Source organism: Hyposmocoma kahamanoa, unplaced genomic scaffold, assembly GCF_003589595.1.
Source record: "Hyposmocoma kahamanoa isolate Upper Pololo Valley unplaced genomic scaffold, ASM358959v1 176585, whole genome shotgun sequence".
Classification (NCBI taxonomy): domain Eukaryota; kingdom Metazoa; phylum Arthropoda; class Insecta; order Lepidoptera; family Cosmopterigidae; genus Hyposmocoma; species Hyposmocoma kahamanoa.
Genome location: NW_020653707.1, coordinates 1 through 17,221, shown reverse-complemented (window position 1 = coordinate 17,221; position 17,221 = coordinate 1). Strand labels below are relative to the sequence as shown.

Below are 17,221 nucleotides of genomic sequence, written 5' to 3'. Positions count from 1 at the left end.
CCAACAACAATATTTGTAAATAATATTTTAAACCCTAAAAAGTACAATCGAATCCACCTACGAACTTGTTTGTTGATTTTTATTAGTTTAATTACTGTTGTTTATTCTTTTTTATTTCAGTGAAGATGTATCGAAGCATTTTATAATCTAGATATTAAAATAAAGGAAAACATTAAAAAATTACATTCGTTTAAAAATGATACTTTTTGTGTAATGATCATTTTTGTAATTGTTTTGTTTTTCTTTTTTGCGTTTGCACATTCACCTGTCGTTCTGAATCCATATTACCTTCATAAGAAATATATATTTTTGTATAATTAATGGATATTTTATTATACCGTATTATTCGAGCAACTTTGTCCAGAAAGAGCGAATTCTCTCTCACACGTACTCGGCGAGATAGTGAATATTATACATCGCGTCCATAAGTACCGCGTGAGTTTCAAATTCGCGTGTAAATCGTGACCGTCAGGATGGCTGGTCGCCTGTCGTATTTGGCACCGAGTGTATATTCAAGAATTGCTACCTTTTCTAAATAATTGTTACCTTTTATATACTCTGAGAAATAAAAAAAATACTTGACCAAAGACGAAGAAGTGCCAACGCCTGCCCTTTGTATTATGGCAATAAACCACTAAAAACTTTTGCTTTTTAATTTGATCAGGCGCTTTTTCGTAAAATTTTCAATCGGTTATATTTTTTTAAGTAACGTAGATAAGACGCGTAGACCTTTAATTCGTGAAAGTAGCAAATAGGTAGCAATTATTAGTAGCACTTATGGAAAATCTGCTCCCTTCATGCTGAACAAAGTGGCGACCAGCCAACCTGATATCAGAATGGTTAGTCATTTTTTTATTTCTCGGAATATATCAAAGGTACCAATTATTTAGAATAGGTAGCAATTCTTGAATATACACTGAGTGCCAGATGCGACAGGGCGACCCGCGTGCAATACGCGAGACGTGAAAGTAAAGTAAAGTAGCAGTAGAGCTCCTTGTGAAAGAGGTCGTCCAGGGAAGTACTGCCACCTTACCAATTTCTGCCGCGAAGCAGTAATGTGAGAGTGTTACTGCGTTCCGGTTTTGAAGGGTAAAAGTGCTGGTGAAGCATGTTTTGTTCGCTAAAAGGCTTAGTAAAAAGTTATCGCGTATAATGTGGTTGACGCACGAATTATCAGGTAAGAATCCAAGATGGCCGTAATGCAATTTCTGGATGTGTTTGCTATATTGACGATTTCATTTACTTCTACATTAATTAAATTCTTTAAAATTACTCCACTAGTTTGTTATAATTATTAATACAAAGATCGAACATTCAGAAAAAACACTCAGAAAAAATTCCTTCGATCCGGTCGGATTCGAACCGACGTCTTCTTGCATACCGTGCCAGACGCTATACCAACTAAGCCACGGAACGAACCAACGGACCTCACGAATTTTTCTATGTGCTTGCGTCGTGTCTTTGTACTTGGTCTTTCAACGACTTTTTAGTTCTACATGTTAACAATAATGGTTTTATGGTGTGTTTAGAGGGAGTATTCAAATTGAACGTAATGAAAATATATGAACACTGCTGGCTACATATTTTTTTGAAAAATATGCGAAATAACAATATACCATAGATTTAGTAATAGACCCTGATGACAAGTGATAAATCGCTTTCATGAGCGGTCCATCGCCGCCTGGAGCCGGTTTCACGCCGCACCACACATCTCTCGTGTTTGCTCGGTTGCTAGAAGTAGGCGCGTATACGTGGTGGACATTCTTTGGAGCCCGTACTATGGGTTCAGCTTCCAAATTGTGTAAAAACTCCAACATCATTTTGTCGCTTTACTCCGTTATTTAAGAGTTCGTCCAGCGTAGTACAGCCACCTTACCTATGTCAGCCGCCAAGCCGTGATGTGAGCATTACTTCCACATATATGGGACTTGTCAATTTATGTCTCAGAGTGACGGGCGCATTGGCATTGCCTCTCAGATCGTTATGATTTAAAGCTCACGGTGGCACAGCAACTGTTATGAACAGGCGCGTCGCTTACCACCAGGCTCACGACTTGTTCGTCCAGTCACTTGGTATCATGAAAAAAAATTTACAGTGCGTCTAATCAGTCATTACGATTCGATTATTATGAAGATCGATAAGCAGACAAGATAAGCAATCGATTCGACATTAAGCTGATTCGAATAATCTAGATCGTATTCATAATTTAAACAAAACGGTGGCTTTTATATTGTTCTGCAGGAAAAGTAGTTTGGCAATATCTAAAGTACAATACAGTCTAGTCAGATTTAATGTATACAAAAATATTTATACAGTATATTATGAATAAAAACTATCCGTACCGAGTTTGTGTAAGTCTAGTCTGGTCGTCTTTTCTCACTCGTTAATATCATCTAAGTCGTAAATCGTAATTGACTGAGGCCGAAAGGGCTGTCAAAATTATATTCTTTTTATCAAAATTAATTTTTAAATGACTTTTATGAAGTCGATTGAAGACAATAATTATGATCCGAACTGTGGATCGATTTAGAAGCATTACGATTCAAAAAATCGATTCTAAATATCAGTCAACGTTAGACCGACCACGCAGCACGATATTTAACGCGCTAAAACCCTTTGGTACCGCCACCCGAGCGACAACTTGTACGTAGCAGATTGGTAGGTTTTACAGGACTTACGTGCGTGTAGCGCATCGGTTCCCAAACTTTTTGACGCACCGCGAACTTAGGCAAGATAAAAAAAAAACAAAAACACGTATTTTTTATATTAACACAAAAAAACACAAGGAAAAAAATTATATATTTGTAGTATAGTTTATATAGATGGTGTAGCGTATTGTTTAACTGACTCCGTGGCCGTACGGTTACCAAGCTGGTCTGCCACGCAGAGGTCCCGGGTTCAATTTCCGGGTCGACCCAATAATATTTGTATGGTATAAGTGTATTTTTGTTGTGAGTTTGGGCGTAATTTGTGGTTGTCTATATGTGTGTCCATGGCACCCGCGACACAGGGTTTGCCTATTCAGTGTAGGGCTATGAGTGTGTGCATTATTATTATTACTTATTATATTACTATTGTGCGAAGTTTATAGTAATAGCGCGTGCACACATAGAGGCCGCGCTGCCACGTTTGTGTGGAGTTATCATTCTTCTTCTTATTAACCGACTTCAAAAAAGGAGGAGTTCTCGATTCGACTGTATGTTCTTTTTTTTTTTTTTTTTTTTTGTATGTATGTTACGCGATAACTCCGGTATTTGTGAACCGATTTTCATGATTCTTTTTTTGTTGGAAACGGGGTATTTCCATAGTGGTCCCACTTCATTTCGAAGAAAATCAACCACCTCGAAGGGTGGCTGTTCACGCATGAAGATTCATTTTTATAAATAGCGCCTAACTTTAATTTAGGAGCAATTACTTTTAGCAATTATTTAGTTGATTTTGCTATTTCTCCAATTCAAGGCGTTTTTCTCTCGATATACTTTGAGTAGTGTCGTAGTGAGAACCTATTTTTATTATCTCCAGTATCAAGTCCTGTATAGTGGCGAACTAGGGGATATTTCAATGAAACTTAGCAACTAGACGTAATTCCACGTACTTTTGAGGTCGGTTTTTTTAGTACTCTGTACTGAGATTATTATATTAGTTATGCTTCAAGCTTATGACCACTATCATTTCGCATTGAAGTTTAAAAAATAAGAAAATAAAATAATCTAGATTGCTTTATTTGACATACAACATAAAGAAAAAACGATGTACAAATTAATGTCATATATATAAATATGTGAAAATGGCAGTCCTTTAACCATGAGACGCAAAAAAAATAAATTAAAATACGCATGATCCTGAGAATATTAATTTAAACATTGGTTCGACTGAAGAGTCCGTGCGGTATTAAAGTATAATGAAAAACATAAATATCAAACTTGAATCAATTATGTATTGGCCGTGTTGATTTACAATCTTTTGCTATCTGTCAGGTAGTTTTAAAATTGTCCTTTCACAAAAATTCCTATTAAAACTATTAATGCAATGATGTATAAAAAGTCCTTCGATCGGGTTGGATTCGAACCTGCGTCTTCAGCATACGGAATACGGAATTACGGAGTTACGGAACGACTCATCAGACCCAACTAATTTTTCAATGTGCTTATTCATAGACAATACCTATGTATTATGTCTGCCGTCCACTAACTATAACGCGGTTAAGTGACAAATGGTCAAATAACCGTTTAAATAGCAAAAAATAGAGCACAAAATTATCTTTTAAAAACAGTTAAAATTAGTTAACGTGTTATTGGAACGTACGTGGGTTATGGTTTTTTCTGATATCTCAATAAATTATTTTGTCACGTAGCCGCGTTTTAGTTGGCGAAAGGCAGATGTCGGTTGTTTAACGACTTTTTGTCGTAGCGCCATCTGTGAGAAATCTATGATAGTTTTTCTTCACTCAGCTAGGTAACTTTACAACTACCAACTCTAACTAGAGAAGTCGCTTTAATGAGTGTAATATAAACTTAATTTTATAATTTCTAAACGTGTTTGTTACACTAAAATGATCTGTTAAAAACACCATGCTATTTACGATCGAGTACAACCTAGAAAGTTAATAAATTTATAGTCTTAATTTCTATGCCAGTTTCGCCATGAAGCCAATTTCTTGAACTGCAAAAAAATAGCCAATACCATCACCAAATCAACGACCATCAATGAGAATCAACGAAAATGACTTGATGTCCCTAAGGTCCGAAATCACCGAAAGTAAGAAGAGCCCCCTCTAATATAACATTTGCATATACTGGACCCCTAGATCCGTATCTGCGTACTATTTCAATGTTGGGATTTTGGAACATTCGCTCCAATGCGGCCCTCGCTTGAGCTGTTTGCACTGGATCCGCATTAAAGTTCGTTCCTGGTTTATTTTTAACATAATAACTTATATCACCTTGCGGATCTCTACTTTTTTCAGGCAAGACTTTTTTGGCATAATCTACAGATCGTTTGTGTACTTTTTTATAATAACCTTTGTCAGGCCGGAATTTGCCAATAAGATATGTTTTTGTATTTTTGGAATTTTCTACAGAATTCAATGGTAACACTTTTGTAAAATCAATAGACCGTTTTTGAACATTTTTAAGAGTTCTTTGTAGATTCTTTAGACTGTTTTTTGCAATTAAGCCGTCGCTTTTGCGCATTTTATCAAAAATAGCTTTCATTTTGAGAGCTTCACCGTCGTTTTTCACATAATTGACGCTTTTTTGCGTTTTATGTTTAACAACATAACTTATGTTTTGAAAAGGATCTTCGGGCAGACGCAAATGTTCAAATTTTTTTACCGATCTTTTTACTTTTTTCTTGTCACTTTCAATTAATTCATTATTAACATTAAAGGCGTCATTTCCCAAATATTTTGTCGCATGATAATCGTTAGAATTTTTACCATTACCCAAATCCGTATTATCGTTGTGCCAAACTTTATGCTTTGCGTAATATTTCATGAAATACAACATGGGGTTGTCAGTTAAAGATCGCTTTTTGATAGATTTGACAGCCGTCACTTTTGACGTTTCAGCTGGCAGGAGAACTTCTGACAGCATTGACGCGGCTGGCCTCTGGGTGTTTTGCGGTAGGACTCCCATATCGTCAGGTGGTAACGTGGTAGATGTCGTGGGAGCTGTCAAAAATATTTTCCAGTCATTAATTACGCCTTAGTAGAGCTCTGAAAAGTAAATTAAAAATGAGGTTACTTAATATATGAATATTACTGCGTTAATTACTACAGAAAACTTTTGTGCAAATAAAAATACGAAAACAACCGAATGTAATACTCTACAATTTTAATTTATATTTTACCGAAAACTGTTAGCCATTTTTATCATAAATCGCATGTTATAAATTAAAAAGCGACCTCATGCAGTTTAAAAAATTTGGTTTTAAAAACTATTCCATCATTCGGAAATACCATAATGATTTGCTCTTGTCAAACTGTAATTTGAAATACTTCTGGACTTTTTATAAATACAAATAATGCACACATATTTAAATAATTAGGGCTGTATGACATATAACCATGGATGGGACAAAAATTGATCACATATTTGATTTGACCAACTGTGGAATTACCTATTCGATTTAGATATATGTATATGTTTCTGTTTATAATTATTATGTATTTTAGTTACTATTGGCATTTCTTTTTACGTAATTCTTCTGACATAGAAAACACAGGATTTTTTCCCTTGCTAAGACTTGCTAAGATGTAATAAGTAAAAATACTTTGGTATGTACAATAAAAGCTTAAATACTACAAACTAAAACTAGAATAAAATTAAATGACTAAAATTGGGTCCCCGCGCCCTTGGTCCTTGTCCAAGATGCTGGCAGCGTTCCCCCCTTGTATTGCTATGCTAATGCGTTGGGCGAGGAAGCTGCGAGAGGTGGCTCTTGGTGTTTCTAAACAGTTCATTAATTGTTTTGAAAAAAAATTGTAAGATGAAGGGCACCGGCCACGGGCCACGGGCCAAGAGTTTCGACTCCAAAGGGTTGAAACAGGAAGCCCGAGCCAAAGTCCTGGTGCTTATTACTCTTTATTCTTTCTGCCAGCTCAGCTGCGGACCCAGCCCTCTTCCCGGTGTGCTGGAGATGGGATGGGGCAAGTGTGTCGGCATACTTGGCGTCCCACACCTGGCCCATACTCCAAGGGATGAGAGTCATTCCGTCCGGGCGTTTGCCATCTGTTCGCGACATGCCGCTTGGCTCGAGTATAGCGGGCACGTTAACCGAGTTCTTGATTGTTTGCTTGAATATGATTACATTTTGTCGGTGTATTCTGTTTATTTTTCAATAACATATTTTAACGCTGCTTAGTTTGTGTTATAGTTAGTATTAGTTCGAAGTGAATTCTCTTTTTATGTTGTATGCCAAAACAAATTAATGAAAAAAAAAGATATACTCACTAGTAATGTTAAAAAGTCTTATTAATTCCTCAGGCATAGGGTTAGGGAAGGTGCACCTTTCAACAGCCGGTAGGGGTGACGAAGAGTTTTTGAGACAGTTTATGTAGAACTGCGTCACTGGCTGCGGGATGGGCACCAGTGCTAAACTGCCGGGTTGTGGTGTCGTGGTTGTTGTTCCTGCGGGTTTTTTTAAATAAAAGATAAGCGCATTTTACCTCCGTCAATCCTTCATAGGTAAAAATTTTTATACTTGAAAACCTCATTTTTTCAAGCTGACTTCCCTGAGAAAAACGAGCAAGAAACTTTAGGGATTGCTCTTTTCAAATAAACTTAAATGTTATGGAATACACTTTGATTCACAATTGTGTGGAATCTAGACTCGTGTTGTCTTTCTATACAACTTTATCTAACACATACAATTCAATTTTATAATATGACTTTTAAATTAAAATCCCTTTAATGTAAGTTTTAAACTTAGAAAATGATAATCTTAATTATATGCTCCGGAATCTTATTGTAAAAACGTATACAGTTCCCCGAAAGAAAATTGTTTATCTTAGTTAAACGAAATCGTGGTACTGTGAGTTTGTTTGTAGTTAGTTGTAAGGTTTATGGATTACTTCTGTCTTAATGAAATTATGTATATTTTTACGGGCCTATTATAGGGTTGATAGGCGGAACTAAATCTTGCAAGTCTATTGTACACTCTCCGCGATATACCTATCTTGTAGAACACCGATAAGCAGGCAACTTTTCGGTGGTGTACTTTTGACACGTTTTTCAACTGAATCCAAATGGTATTTCGCAGAACCATCCGATGGTAAGCGACACGCGAGTGCTACTCAGAGCTTTAAATCACAAAGACCTGACGGGCATTGCCACTACGCCCGTCACCCTGAGGCAGGAGTTGACAAGCCCCATGTGCCTGTAATTAGACTAGCACCCTTACCCTTCTTAAACTTGTATGATATTGTCTTTTACAGCGAAGCCTAGTGGAACAACAATTACTTTTCTTCAAAACATCGTGATGAAAACACACGTCGAAGAAGGTAGCCCTGGACAACCCTGTAGGGAAGACGTGTGTCCAGGACTTACGTGGTGGCGGAGTGGTGATGTATTTCTTTGGGTTTGGTTCGAAACCAGTTAGATATGCGAGCCGGTCTAGGAACCAAGCTAGTTTGAGGAGCAGCTCCGCTTCTTCCTCGTCTTCCTCTTCATCTTCATCGTCATCATCATGATGCTGCAAAAACGTTGATATATGTATTACAACTGCGGTGATATGTTAACTAGAATTATCTCTGTACAGTACAGAGTACTACAAGCCGACCTCAAAAGTTCTTGGAACCACGGCTAATTGCCAGGTTGTACTGAAATCGGTTACCGGAAGGTGCGCGATACCGCATTCATCCCTTAGCTTGCCACCCTTAGAGTAGGAATATTTTCTTTAATATAATATATATTTCTTTAATTTGATATAAATTTTAAATAGGACCAATATTGAGGTACCCTCGTTCCAACAAAAAAAGAATCATTAAAAAACACGTTGAATTAAGTACCTCTTCCTTTTTTTTCCAGTCCAGTCCCACCAGTCGGTTAAAAATAAAAAAAAATTTACGCACAAACTCATCGCCTCGCACTAGGGAAACCCTGCGTCGCGGGTGTCATGGGCACACACATAGACAATCACATATTATCACGAGAGAAATACGTGTAGGCAACACAAATATTTCTCCCGGTCCGGGAATCGAACCCTGGACCTCAAGGTGGCCGAACGCCACGGAGGCAGTTAAATATAAAGTTCAAATATATACAAATTAATTACAAAACAAACTACAGTCAAAGATGCGCACGTCTGTTTTGTTGCAATCTTATGAACTTACGAAAGATCAATGGAAGTAAAAAAAAGGTTTAATGAAACTATTTTACTGTTAATTAAAGTATGTTGCAAATGTTATGTAGCGTAAATTGGAATATCCTTTGTTAAAATAAAAACAAGTCGTTTAAATTAGTAATTTTTGCAAATTTGAAATGACACTATTTTCTCAAAGAAACCAACGTTTTGTGCCCTTTACAAAGCTCGTGTGACAGTCGTGGAAAATATTCCTAGTTTAATTTCCTATGTGTAATAATCGCAAAAACCTAAGAACTCAATTTTGTAACGTTATACCTTAGAATAGAGTGTAGGGGTACCGTCTCAGTCAGCCGTGACGAGGGAACCTGTAAAGGGCCCGAATCGTTGGTTTGTTCGGAAAATCCCGAAAAAATATTTCATTTCCAAAAAAATAATACTCAGTTTATATTAGTATATATGTACAAATCTATTTCTTGCTAATTGCCACTTATTTACGTAGGTACATAAGATCATTGTTTATTACATTAATTTTAGAGAATATTTTACAATATTTAGTAACACCTAAGTACACATCTTCAGGGTATTCTCTAGGTTTCTCTAAAGTTTTAGTTTGAGCCTTCCGTAATCTTTACCTACCATTAAAACTATGTAACCCTTCTTCTTCTTAAAGATGTCGAATACTTGTTTATTTCAAAACGAAGTTCATTCTTGTCGACTTTAAATTAATTGGAGAATATTTTTTTATTGATTAATTTTATTTTTAGTTTCTTCTTTCCATACCTAGATGTCGCCATATGTATTTTAAAACGCATTCTTTAATTCATGAAGTATCCAGTGGAAGAGTCACTTGCGTGATCAGCCGCATAGAAGATCTTCACTGCTAAACTTTCTGAACTTCCCTATAAAGATGCCAGAGAATTCTACCGAAAACCTGGTCTCACACTGGTGTATACTATGAATACCCCGCATTATGAGTAACAGGATAACACAACTTCGGAGACACTACCCAGAACCCCCAGATCCTTTGGTCTTTCTAGAAACCACTTGTTGACAAGACAAAAGACCCCTAGATACATTCTGGCGAAATTAGCAATCCAGGGAAGTACAGCCGCCTTACTTATTTCTGCCGCCAAGCATTAATGTCAGCATTACTGTGTTCCAGTTAGGAAGTTACAGACACATGGGACTTGTCAACTTATGTCTCAAGGTGACGGGCGCAATGGCAGTGCCCCTCGAATCTTTGCGATTTAAAGCTCTGAGTGGCACTGCAACTGTTATGGACAGGCGTCTAGCTTACCATCAGGCGTACAACTTGACGTCCCGTCACTTGATATTATAAAAAAAATTATTTAAATTAGGTTAAGAAACATACCCCGTCATATTTTTTAGCATACGCCCTATCCTCAAGCTCCCTGGTCGCCCAGACAACAAGTTCGGCGAGCCGGCGAACATGCTCGCGAGCTTGTGTGGCGCGTTCACACTGTTGCGGACTCGGTTGAAACATTGGTGTGGTTATGGATGTCAGGCGTCTGAAGCCTGGTATTAGGGCTCTTGTAGTTATTGGTACCTGCGGAATTAATCAAGATGACGACATTGTTACTGACAACTTTGGCGCTGGCATATGGAAATTGAATCAAAGTTCGTGTCGGAACAAAAATCAGATAAAATTAAGTCCCATCATCGTTACAGCAGCGCCACCTAACAGTTAATTGTAGATCTAGGATTGCCTAGTAATTAATTACAACGCCACCTATCGACTAGTCTGGAGAAATGTCAAGCAGTACGCTTGAACGTGGTCAATACAGAGCTAGTAGAACTGGATGTGACAATTGTCAATTGTGATGTTGGTAGAATGAGTCTAATATGTTAATTGTGTATTACACAAATAACACAAAAACAGGAAGTAGATGTAATTGTTATGTTTTTTCTGTTTTTTATTTCGATTTTTTTTTTCATGTTATATGATGTTTGGTAATTGTTAATTGTATATGCGCTGCGCTGTTTCGTTTTTGAACAAAAATATTTCTTTCTTCCCGTCTTTCTTTCTTTCTTTCTTTCTGTAAACGGAGCCAGCATATTGTTGAGACCAAATGAATCGGACCTACTGAGCTGGCCTCAGTATCGAACTCATCATATTTCACATTTTTACTCCATTTCTATCCTCATGGTCCTAAGACTCATTGTTTAATTGATATGATAATTTAATTATGTAAACGAGTACCTGTGTTATTAGTCTGTAATAATATTTCTAATTGAAGAAGAATTGATTGAATACACGCCTATCTTATTGTGAGGCAATAATTCAAGATTCCCGCTATGTCTGACCCGACGATGGTGCGATTGTTGATAACGCGGCAAATATATGACTATCGTGGTAGCAAAATCATCACGATATTCAATGAAATAAATATTGCAATTAATAAAGCGACATCTCTCGTCTGTGTGGAGAAAAAACTTTCAAAGGTTCCACGCAGGTGGCGTTACGGCAAAAAACCGTTAAAACAAAAAATAAAGATCTGCATCAAGCACGTAAAGAAATTCATAAGCTGGTTAGAGTCCATCCGGATCGAAGGAATTTTTCTTTGTGTTTCTTCGACCTTTGTGTCTATAATAACAACAAACTAGTGGAGAATTTTCAGAAAGAGGTAACATCATCATCAAAAACATCATGACATTCAGTACAATAAGTAAAATAATAAGAAATATTACCTACCTGACTTACAAGCTGATTTTGTGGTTGGTTCCCAAAATTAGCGTTTGACGGCTGGTTGCTAAACTGGTTTGCGTTTGGCGGCTGGTTGCTAAACTGGTTTACATTTGGCGGCTGGTTGCTAAACTGGTTTGCATTTGGCGGCTGGATGCTAAACTGGTTTGCATTTGGCGGCTGGTTGCTAAACTGGTTTGCATTTGGCGGCTGGTTGCTAAATTGGTTTGCGTTCGGCGGCTGGTTGCTAAACTGATTGACGAATGACGGCTGGATACCAAACTGATATGCGTTTGGCGGAAGGTTGTTTTGCACCGGTGTCAGACGTCCGTTCTGTGGCAGTCAATGGTTAACGTTCATTTGTGTCTGTAGATAACTTCATGTACGGAATGTATTTGTATTTCAACGTAAACAGGAATTTTTGTGAAAGGGGAATTTTAAAAATACTCGAAAGATGGCAAAAGATTTTAGATCAACATGTCCAATACATAATCATTGATAAACTTTGGTACTATTATTGATACAGAGGTCGAATAAACTGGAAAAAAACTGGACTCGAATCTCCGACTTTTTCGCCTAATTTCGTTCCGAGGTTGTTCGATCTTTGTATCCAACAAACAAGAGAGCGGGAGGAGAGAGGTCACAGACATATATCTAGATAGACGCCGCAAGTACCGATTAACTTAAATAATGAAAACGCACGTCAATACATGAACTTGCGACTGCCTTAATTAATTTTACTAGACGGTTTTCTGTTGGTAATTGATCAAATTGATAAATGGCAAGACAATTGAAAATGTTACTGCTGACAAAATATGGTAAAATCTTATTAATCCAAAGAGGTTTACTTAATGACGGCCTCGTGTGAAATGCGTGTGATTTGTTTATTATTTCTCGGATATCTAACTCTGCTACTCTGCATATTTGGATAGCATCTTAGGTGGGATAAACTAGACCACCTTCGTCCTCGAAAGCAACAAACTCATATGTATGACCAACTCCAGGTTTTTGTAAAGACAGCGCACTGTTAATTCTTTGCATTATATATTTTTTGTATTATTCGTAATAATTATATAATAGCAATAATTAATAAGTCATTATTTGCTCACTATATTCGGACATTCGAGGCAACGTGCTGCAAAAATTATCGAAATTACAGATGCTACTGATAGTAGATACTACGAAACTGAAAACAAAAACGAAACGTTACTAAGCAAGGTCATAATAATTTTCGTCCCTTGTTTTCAAAATCGATCAGAATCGAGAACAGTATTGCCTAACGTATATATCACTAAATGTTAAATTCGGCCAAAGAAATGTACAAGCGACCGTACCACGAAACTGAATGCATTATACAAAAGTTCGTTCACAAATAAGAAGAGAAAGGTTTAGAGAACGATTCAAAATTTCAAAAGTGGCCAGGAACCAGAAAAAAGTGACAATATCTGGTGAAATTACAGGCAGGAACTTGTCAATTTGTGTCGTGGTGAAGGCGCCGGGCGCAGTGGCAGTGCTCTCCAGATTTTTGCCACTGTTATGGATATACTGTGTAATAAAAAAAAGGTCTGACGTTAAAACCCTAAAAATCTAACATTTTTGCTTGATATTTATTCTACATCGAATTAAGCAATAATACACTAGTTACCGGTTGCTGGTATCCGACACAAGACATTAAAGTAGTTAAACCTTTGCGTGATGCCTAAATCGGCGGTTTCCTTCTTTAACGCGCCCGTGTTTTCTACAATATAAATACTTTCATGGTTATTCGCTAAACGATTAAATACATATACGACCGCGGCACGACGTTTTTTATTTTCCCGATATTTCGTAATAATTACCTGCACGCTCCACGATCTTGGCCAGAGGTCATGTAACCGTATCTGAACTAGAACTAACCATCTTTTTAATCGACTTCCAGAATCGATTTTGATGATTCTTTTTTGTTGAAGGGTACCTCGTTAGTGGTCCCACTTAAATTTAAAGAATATATTCCACCTCTAAGGGTGGCAAACTAGGGGATGAATCCGGTTTCGAGCACTTTCCGGTAACCGATTTCAATAAAACTTGGCAAATAGATGTAATTCCACGAACTGTGGAGGTTGTATTTTTAGTACTCTGTACTGATATGAAACATCTATCCGAAATATCCGACTAACCGCAGATTACTTAATAGTACTACGTAAGAGATGCCGAGGTCTCACACAAACGTTATAATAGCGTACAATGCGCCGTGAACCGCAGGGACGAACAAGTAGTGAGCCTGGGTTAAGTGACACGTCTGTCTATAGCAGTTGCAGCGCCACTCCGAGTTTTAAATCACACACACACTGCCACTGCGCCCGTCACTCTGAGACATAAATAGATAAGCCCCATATAATTTCACCAGCTCCTCTACCCTTGAAAACCGGAGTGCAGTATTGCTCACGTTACCGCTTGACGGCAGAAATAGATAAGGTGGCCGGATTTCCCTGCAGAAACTCTTTGACAAGAAGCTCTAACCCTGAAAGACCTAATCAACGTTAATTTTGTCATTTCTAATTAAAAATCAGACTTTAAACGCGTATCCGATCTTTATTCGTTCCAAATCCGAGAAATGACGTCCCGAAATGTCACATGGATCATTATCTCCAGGTGTACAAGAGACCTTCGTATTTTCCCGATTCGTATCGGACTTAGTGCACAAGTTTCTAGATTTTTATAGTCTCAGATTCGGAACGAATAGGAACTATATGCCATGCGCACAAGCGCTAAACATAAGAGAAACTATTCTACTTCATTAAGAATGAATTTTTATCAACATGGTGCTGGTATTGACCGGTTTGAGCACCTGTACTTACATTTGTGAAATTCATCGCTCTGCAGTTGATGAGGAGTTCCTCATAGGCCTCGACAGACCGTCGCAGGCCTTCCAGGTATTCGCTGCCGTGGGAGGCGATGTCGTGCACCTGGATATCATAAAACTTCAAGTCAGAGTCAAATAATTATTTATTCCATAGGTATAATCACTTGAAAACGTCATTTCATCACTACGCTGATTTCCCTGAGAAGAACGCAAGAAACTCAGCATAGCTCTTTTCAAATAAACTTAAATGCTATGGAATACACTTTGAATCATATTTAGACTCATGTCGTCTTTCCATACATCTATATCTAACACGTAGTCTTCAATTGTGTAATATGACTTTTCAATCAAAATACTTTTAATGTAGGTTTCAACTTAGAAAATGATAAACTTAATATAAAAAAGCTTCATTTTTTATCGCATATAATTTAAAATAAGTATTTATTTATATTAATGGGTGCCCAAAATGTTTTCAAGGCGATAGTTAATAGATATTATATAGTTGTAGTATAGGTAAACCATAATTTTATATTCTAACTGCAACGTGTGAAGCCTATTGCTTGGTTATCAATTAACTTTACTTTTTATTTTAATTTTAATTACTAATACGAAGATCGAACACTTAAAAAGGAAATGCTTCGAGCCGGCTTACAAACGGCTTAAAAACTTAATTACAAATAAAAGCGACATCGCTAGCTAGCTGTTGGTAGCTGTAAAGACACCCAACTGGGTGAAGAAATACTTTCATAGATTTCTCACAGATGTCGCTACGGCTAAAAAGTTGTTAAAAACCAAAAACAAAGATCACATAGAATAAAAATTCGTGAGGTCCGCTGGTTCGTTCGTTAGTTCGCATGGTTTGCTAAGAGACGTCGGTTCGAAGGAATTTCGATCTTTGTATTTATAATTATAACAAGCTAGTGGAGTAATTTCACAAAAAATAATTAAATATACCATTGTGGTAAGACATTTGGAAAATTCAATAAAAACTTAATTTCAATTATTTGGTCACATATTCTGGAGACAGAGCAATAAACATGACTCTAGTTTAAACTAAACCACCCACATTTCATTCACTCTATCACTAGGTCCATCCTAATAATACGAGTTCAACAATTCTCTTGTGGAGTCGAAGCTACAAAATCTCTACCATCGCAGAAAAGTAGTCTGCTTTTCTATCGGATACATTTCGGGAAGTGTGCGCAGGAAGTTTTCAAATTAGTTCCTCCCTCACCGTTCCTCCTTCGGTTAACTAGAAGGTCCGGAACACTCCATTCTTATGTCGTTGATATTCCACCTATTCGCACTAAGCGCTTTGCTTCCTCCTTTCTGATGCGTACGGCAAAGGAATGGAATGCTCTACCTAGGCATCTGTATTTCCCGAAAAGTACAATTTGGGGCTATTCAAGGCTAGAGTGAATGGGCATTTCTTAGGTAAACGCGTCCCATCGTCGCTTAACATCAGATGAGATTGTGGCCAAGCGTGTGTCTATTATATATTAAAAAAAACAAGTTGATTGAACATGCTCCATCGAGTTTGGGCCTCTGATTAACAGGATAGAATAGGTAAGTACGTTGAGTTGACGTAAACCAGAATTTCCATAATAAGTTAATGTATGTACAACAAGATTTGAATGCTTATCTGTCAAGGAGTTGTCGACTGTATTTTTGAGCATTGTATGTACAATAAGTAGGTTGCTAAGTTGACCAAAATGTTGTACGGTGCAGAAACCTTAATCACTTTCCATTAGGTGAGCTAGACGTGTGAAAATATCAATAGAAAATAGTAAAAGGGACCACCACGGAAGAAAAAACAATGGAAGTGTCTTAGGCGTCTATTGCTATCAGAACCGCCATAGCCAAAACGATGATCGGTCATAGGACTGTTAATATAATACTACTATAATAATACTATAATAATACTATAATAATACTATAATAATACTATAATAATACTTAACCCAGTTGTTATATCGTTGATACCTTTGCTAACGTGCTGCCATCTTGCGGCCGGTATCTAACGACTAGCATCGGAAGGAATAGAATGTAGTATCTTCTCAACAACAGATGTCTTCTTTAACGCACATCAATTAACTTTAAAATTAACAAAACATTCAATCGAAAAAATCTCATCAATCAACGACATTTTTCTTTCTGTTCGATCTTTGTATTAATAATTACAATAAACTAGTGAATTTCATATCGAGTTCTTAGGTTTTCGCGATTGTTACACATAGGAAATGAAACTATTTCCGACGTTTCTGGCCCTTTACAGGTCCCATGGTCACGGATTGTTTGAAAAAACAAATATACGCAATTTAAATCCGGAAAAATTGTTTCATTTCCTAGTGAATTTCATTAAAATGAATGAATAGAATGGGTAGTAAATATTAAAAAAATAGTAACTTCCCTGGATAAATAGTTAGCACTTTATCTAGTGGTCCCGGGTTCGATTTCCGGTAAAACCATTAGCAAAATGGTTTTTGTCAGCCCACTATAATAATGTTTGCCATCACCATCAAGCGGTATTGTTATAAACTTTAACAAATGTACGTGGTTTTAAATTAACTTTTCTTGTAGTGAAAAAAATTTAATGTCGTACATACCTTCTTTGTCATATAAGACTGGTCTCTATAATCCTCCGCGTAACGTTCTCCGTAAACGTCGTTATCCTTTTCTTCATGGTAATTTTGATTTTTGTAAGGCATTTTCGACTCGTAATTCGTAGGGTAGGGACTGTTATGCGGACTATCCGGATATATATTATCGAATTTCACTCTCTGGTCATCAAAGTTAATCACATTTTTTGGATTATTATATTTCTCGAAAAAATATTGTCTCACTTCCGGCAAATCAATTGTCCATGGAAC

General features: G+C 37.0%; 1 protein-coding gene across 1 annotated transcript; it reads right to left on the bottom strand.

Moving 5' to 3' along the window:
* Window positions 1-4,576: 4,576 nt before the first annotated feature.
* On the bottom strand, window positions 4,577-17,151 carry LOC113225856. Its single transcript, XM_026458306.1, has 7 exons — window positions 16,958-17,151; window positions 14,347-14,454; window positions 11,519-11,842; window positions 10,178-10,372; window positions 8,049-8,193; window positions 6,954-7,130; window positions 4,577-5,671 (listed from the first exon to the last, which is right to left on the bottom strand). Exons 1-7 carry the CDS (start codon window positions 17,057-17,059, stop codon window positions 4,737-4,739), a joined length of 1,986 nt encoding a protein of 661 aa, XP_026314091.1. The 5' UTR covers window positions 17,060-17,151; the 3' UTR covers window positions 4,577-4,736.
* Between the last annotated feature and the right edge of the window lie 70 nt (window positions 17,152-17,221).